General features: G+C 41.6%; 1 protein-coding gene across 1 annotated transcript in view; it reads left to right on the top strand.

Annotated features, from left to right (window-relative positions):
* sbf1 (SET binding factor 1) overlaps window positions 1–5013 on the top strand; it is a 73187-nt gene that overhangs the window by 50890 nt on the left and 17284 nt on the right. The window contains exons 10-15 of the mRNA XM_015396682.1: window positions 1989–2066; window positions 3287–3400; window positions 3477–3605; window positions 4131–4229; window positions 4350–4557; window positions 4737–4849. Coding sequence (XP_015252168.1) covers window positions 1989–2066; window positions 3287–3400; window positions 3477–3605; window positions 4131–4229; window positions 4350–4557; window positions 4737–4849 — 741 coding nt within the window. The remainder of the gene's footprint in view (window positions 1–1988; window positions 2067–3286; window positions 3401–3476; window positions 3606–4130; window positions 4230–4349; window positions 4558–4736; window positions 4850–5013) is intronic.

Below are 5013 nucleotides of genomic sequence, written 5' to 3'. Positions count from 1 at the left end.
GAGCCACTCTAACTATAAGCTTTATCAAAAAGGAAAGTTTTAAGCCTAGCCTTAAAAGTAGACAGGGTGTCTGCCTCACGGACTAAAACTTAGTAAGGGGACTAAAAACTCCACTGGAGTTTTTCTAAAACTTACAGAATCAGGCTTTTCCTGGACGCTTCCCTTCAAGGTTCAACCTGCAGATTAATATTCTGACAGATGTGTTTTTTTTTTCAGGACTATAAAAAGATATGATATTTTTTCATAGATATGTTGGCATTCTCTACACATTGTAACCTTAATTTGTTTACATTTCCTTATAATGAATAACTATTGTTTATGAGCTTTGATTTTGCCGTCTCTATATTTTCTCTATTATAAGATTGGATCTTAATCTAAAAGCCTTATCTTTGCAGCTTCTTATCTTTATCTCCTATAAAGCAGCTGCAGCCCATTCTGAGAATCACTCTGCAGCTTCCTTATTCCTCTGATATTTACAGAATTCAGAATTTTCTCCTGTTTCCTCCTCTTAGTAAATGTGTGTTTGATAAGAAATATTGAATTAGTCATGAGGCATTGCTTTCACCCTGTGCAGCAACATCCCGTCAGTGGTTAATGTCAGCGTGCTGGAAATGCTGTTAGGTTTTTATGATCTATTGTTTTTGTGTTGACAGAGGGATAACCAGTAGAATATGAAAGAAATGCTTTGGCTTTGATATGCTTACAGCAACAGTTTATTACATAATAGTCAGCCAGCTCAGTTACTCTAGAGTTATATCATCTCACTAAAGGGATGGACTTCTCCTCTTTTATGGTTCTTTGTCTGGAATAACAAAAAGTGGCCGTTTTCTAACAATGAACCCATAAAGGTTTTTATTACCAGAATATAATGTGGCAGGTTCTTATAAAACCAATCATGGCAAATTTTCAGCTGTTTTCCGTCACTCTGCACCTGATGGACTGATGCTTTACTGTATGAACCCCATGTACAGTAGCAGGCAATCAAAATGCCCGTCCCAGTCAAAAGCAGCAATATCCCCTCCAACTTCCAGTCACTGGCCTTCTCACAAAGATTGACACTTAAAGGAAAAGTCCGGTCAGCAAAGAATAATCTATGGATCATTATTTATATCTAAAACTAACTAAGGGTGTGGTGATGTCATCAGTACGCTTCTGTTCACCCTAAGTCCACACTTTCCTGTGTTCTTCTCAAGAACATACTTGGCGAGGACACGGTTTCATTTTCACGTTCTTGGGAATTGAGAAACAACCATAGTCTTATTTCCAGTTTTATATTTCCAGGACTTATGTCACAGTTTGGGCCGATTAAAGCCTTTCTGGCACAACGGTTTCTGGGTTTTGGGCCACAGTAAACAAAGAGGGACTTTAAATTTCATAACCAACTATTTCTGTTGGGCTTCATTTGAAGCAATGCTATCCGAAGCGTGTTGGAGGAGACCTGGTCACTGCAACCTGTTTCTCTTACTACAGACAAGAAACAATAAATGGTTAGTTTAGTTTGAAGCTATAAAGCTGAACGGCCTCTCCATCCTTAAAACAACCTTTCTTTGGGCGATTGATTAGGCTAACTATGAAACGGCATCTCCTCCTGCATGATTTTATTATCTGATATACCAGATAACTACTTAAAACTGGTCTAAAGATGGAAGTTGTTAAAGTAGCAGCAAACAGTGGCCTTCACTCTGCTCCCCAGTCTTTTAAAATGTCTTCCAGGTTTTATTTTATGGGATTATCTGACGTTAAGCTCAGTCCATCATCTTGCTGCAGAATCTGTCCTCTTTTATCTCTTTAACTGGCCTGTGGGTTCAGGATTCATTACCCTCATCCCAGAGCAGTCTCCTGCTGCAGCATGAACCTGCCACCTCCGTGTATCCCAGTAGGGATGACGGTGTGCTGAGTTAACGTCATTGTGTGTTTGTTGTTTTATTTTTTCAGGAATTATTTTTTTTCACAAGCAGAAGTTTGACAGTTTTATGAAATGGTTGCAGGTTTTGGACCCGGAGCTGGAGTTTGCAGATCAGGCGTTTCCCCCACAGTCCCTGCAGCCTTCAGCTCTGAAGATCCAGGTAAGAAATGCTGTTATGAAGACAGAAATAAACTATTTTCTTTGCTCCTACGAGAAAGAAAGTCTTAGAATGAAATTCCAGTTTGGACCCTGGACTGTGGCTGTGCTGTTTCAACAGTAATGCTACATTCTGACCCAACGCAGCGCGTGCTGCTTCATTTTTAATGCTTTTAATAGTTTAGTTCTGACGCGCGGCTGAAGCATCTTTGCTGCTCTTGCTTTGCTGTCGAAAACTGTTTCTGATGCGTGTTGGGCAGAGCTAATCTATCCTTTCTTTGCCTGGAACAATGGCAGCTATATTTGCTGTGATCAGCGGGTAAAAGTAGTTAGAATCTATGTTGAAGTGAGAAAGTCCTCCTGAAAACATGGTCTGTGCAGTCAGTTCATCCAGATTACCATCCTGCCTTCAGAAATTATTTCTCTGTGGGAGCCGCTCTGCCCCCACATACTGGTGGAGCGACAGCCTCTGGCTGGGTTTCCTCTTTGCGGTTTTCTGCTACTGTCCCCGGCTGCAGTAAGGCCTTTTTTATGTACGTAATCCAAACTGCAGGCAGAATAATAGAATTGAACCTGTTCTGCCGGCAGGTTTCTACATTTTCAGTTAATTTAGGCGTTAATAAACTGTTTCAGAGGAGTGATCATAGCGCTCTGCATCAGCAGTGCTGTGTCTGACTCCCTGCCAGCTCCCAGATCAGCTTCTCTCATTGGTTGATGTGGCACAAAAGTTAACTTTTTCCAGCTCCAGCTGCTGCTACTTCTGACACATCAGCTGCTCAAAAGCTCGTGAGGCGCTGCTTCAGCTGCTCAGATGCGCTGCGGCACCTTTTTCTGCGCCTTGATGCGTCAACCTTTAACTTTACATGAAAACTAGCTGCTTCTGCTGCTTGCGGTCTGAACGCAATATTATGGTTTGATCAAACAAATAGTTTGTTTCTGTAACTTACTTCCAGAAACATTAGATAGATTCTGCCAAATTGTTTTGCTGTCGCTAACTGCTAGGAGCCGTTACTGCAGTCTGATCTTGTGGTGAAAAAATGTGTTAACAGCTGGAACAACAAACTCAACTTAAATGTATGGTTTTATGACGGGACTGAACTGGATAGTGTGTCATTTCCTGTCAGTTCTGTCTGGATGATCAGGTTCCATCTCGTGCTAAATGTGTATACTGTAAAGTAATTTCAGAGTGCTCTATAAATAAAGTGAACTGTTTGTGTGTTTCAGGATAAGGAAATCCGAGCGGTCTTCCTGTGGCTCTTCGCTCGGCTTTTCCAAGGCTATCGTTGGTGTTTACATATCATCCGAATTCACCCAGAACCTGTAATCCGCTTCCATAAGGTACGGAAACGCTGTGTTTTAAAAAGAGGAAATAAAAGAATGCCTCTGCAAAAAGTGAGTGGGCTTCTGTTGGCAGGCGGCCTTCCTGGGTCAGAGGTCATTGACAGAGGACGACTTCCTCATGAAGGTGTTGGACGGGATGGCGTTCGCTGGCTTTGTGTCGGAGCGCGGCCCTCCTTACAGGGCCACCGATCTCTTTGATGACGTGAGTCTTTCTGCACAAACAGGAAGTTTAAGGCCCTTCAAAATCAATCTGAAACCTGATGTCAGTGATTGGAATCAAAAAATGGATCCATGTCCTAATATATTTAATGCACAAATAAAATGTTACTGTAGAACAATTACAGTTACCTTTTGTATCTATGCTTCTTTTTCTATGTCTGCTTCTGTCTCCTTGAACCCCAGTCGACCTCAGATGAATGAATAAAGAGGCTAATTAAGAGATACATACATTTATCTCACTGTATATTTAATTTCTACCTAAATTTATTTATTTATTGTATTTTGGGTGCAGTTAATTGTATGCCTATTTATTGAGTATTTATTTATTTCTGTATTTATTTTTAAATATGGTAGAGCTGATCCTACACAATTATTTAGACGTTTTACATAGAAACATTTTTATGAGTGCTCATGCATACATCATTTTGTTCGGATGGTTCTAGTGTTTAGTTTTAGATCAAAGTATCAAAGTCTTTAAAATGCTAACATTTATTTTTTTTTTATGCAGCTTGTTGCCAACCAGGTGGAGAGAATAAGACAAGAAGAGGCCTGTCCACACAAAGTCATGAATCACGTCAAAGAGTTGGCAGAGATACTTTTTAAGAACGTACGTCAGGACGTCTCTGATCTTTCCATGCACAGAGGTTTTCTGTCTTCTCGTTGTATCCATGGGTTTCCCATGAAGGGAATTCATTTTCTCCTCCTCGTCTTCGTGCCGTCCTTTCAGGAGAATCCCTACCCTGCAGTTGCTATGCACAAAGTCCAGAGGCCATCAGAGAAGAGCCAAAACACGAGCCAGAGCCAAACTCCCTTCCCCGTCCTGGATGATGTGTCGGTACAGCTCTTCATCGATCATGCGATTGCCAAGCTCAAGACCGCCCCTCCTGTCGTCAAGGCAGAGATGAAGAGCATGGTGCCGTCCGGGCCTCCGCTGGGTAAGCTGAACATCACTACTTCCTGGAGCTCGATGGAGAGAATTTACTCAAATCCATCCATCCTTCCTGGAGGATACAAAATCCAAACACACTTTTCATTTCAGCAGAGAGCAGATAAATGATAGATCTGAGTTTATCATGATGGTGATGATAATGAATGACGGACATTTTCTAAACAGGAGACATTATAGACAGGAACGGGAACGTGATGGCTAACAGCGCTCGCAGGCTGGAGGTGGTCAGGAACTGCATCACCTACATCTTTGACAATAAGATGCTGGAGGCCAAAAAGGTGAGACAGACACTGAGTTAGCAACACTTTTACACTTTAAGCTGATGAAGGTGTTGGACGGGAGCAAGCAGAGAAAGGTTCAAACCATCATATGATTAACGACATGCTTATCTAAAGCTCTGGTTACTGACCAGGAAGAAACCAGAATCAGGTTCTGGTTTCTT

The sequence above is a fragment of the Cyprinodon variegatus genome, unplaced genomic scaffold (genome assembly GCF_000732505.1).
Source record: "Cyprinodon variegatus isolate N-32 unplaced genomic scaffold, C_variegatus-1.0 Scaffold813, whole genome shotgun sequence".
Lineage (NCBI taxonomy): Eukaryota > Metazoa > Chordata > Actinopteri > Cyprinodontiformes > Cyprinodontidae > Cyprinodon > Cyprinodon variegatus.
Note: the sequence above shows the minus strand (reverse complement) of the source record. Positions and strands in the feature narration are given on the sequence as shown.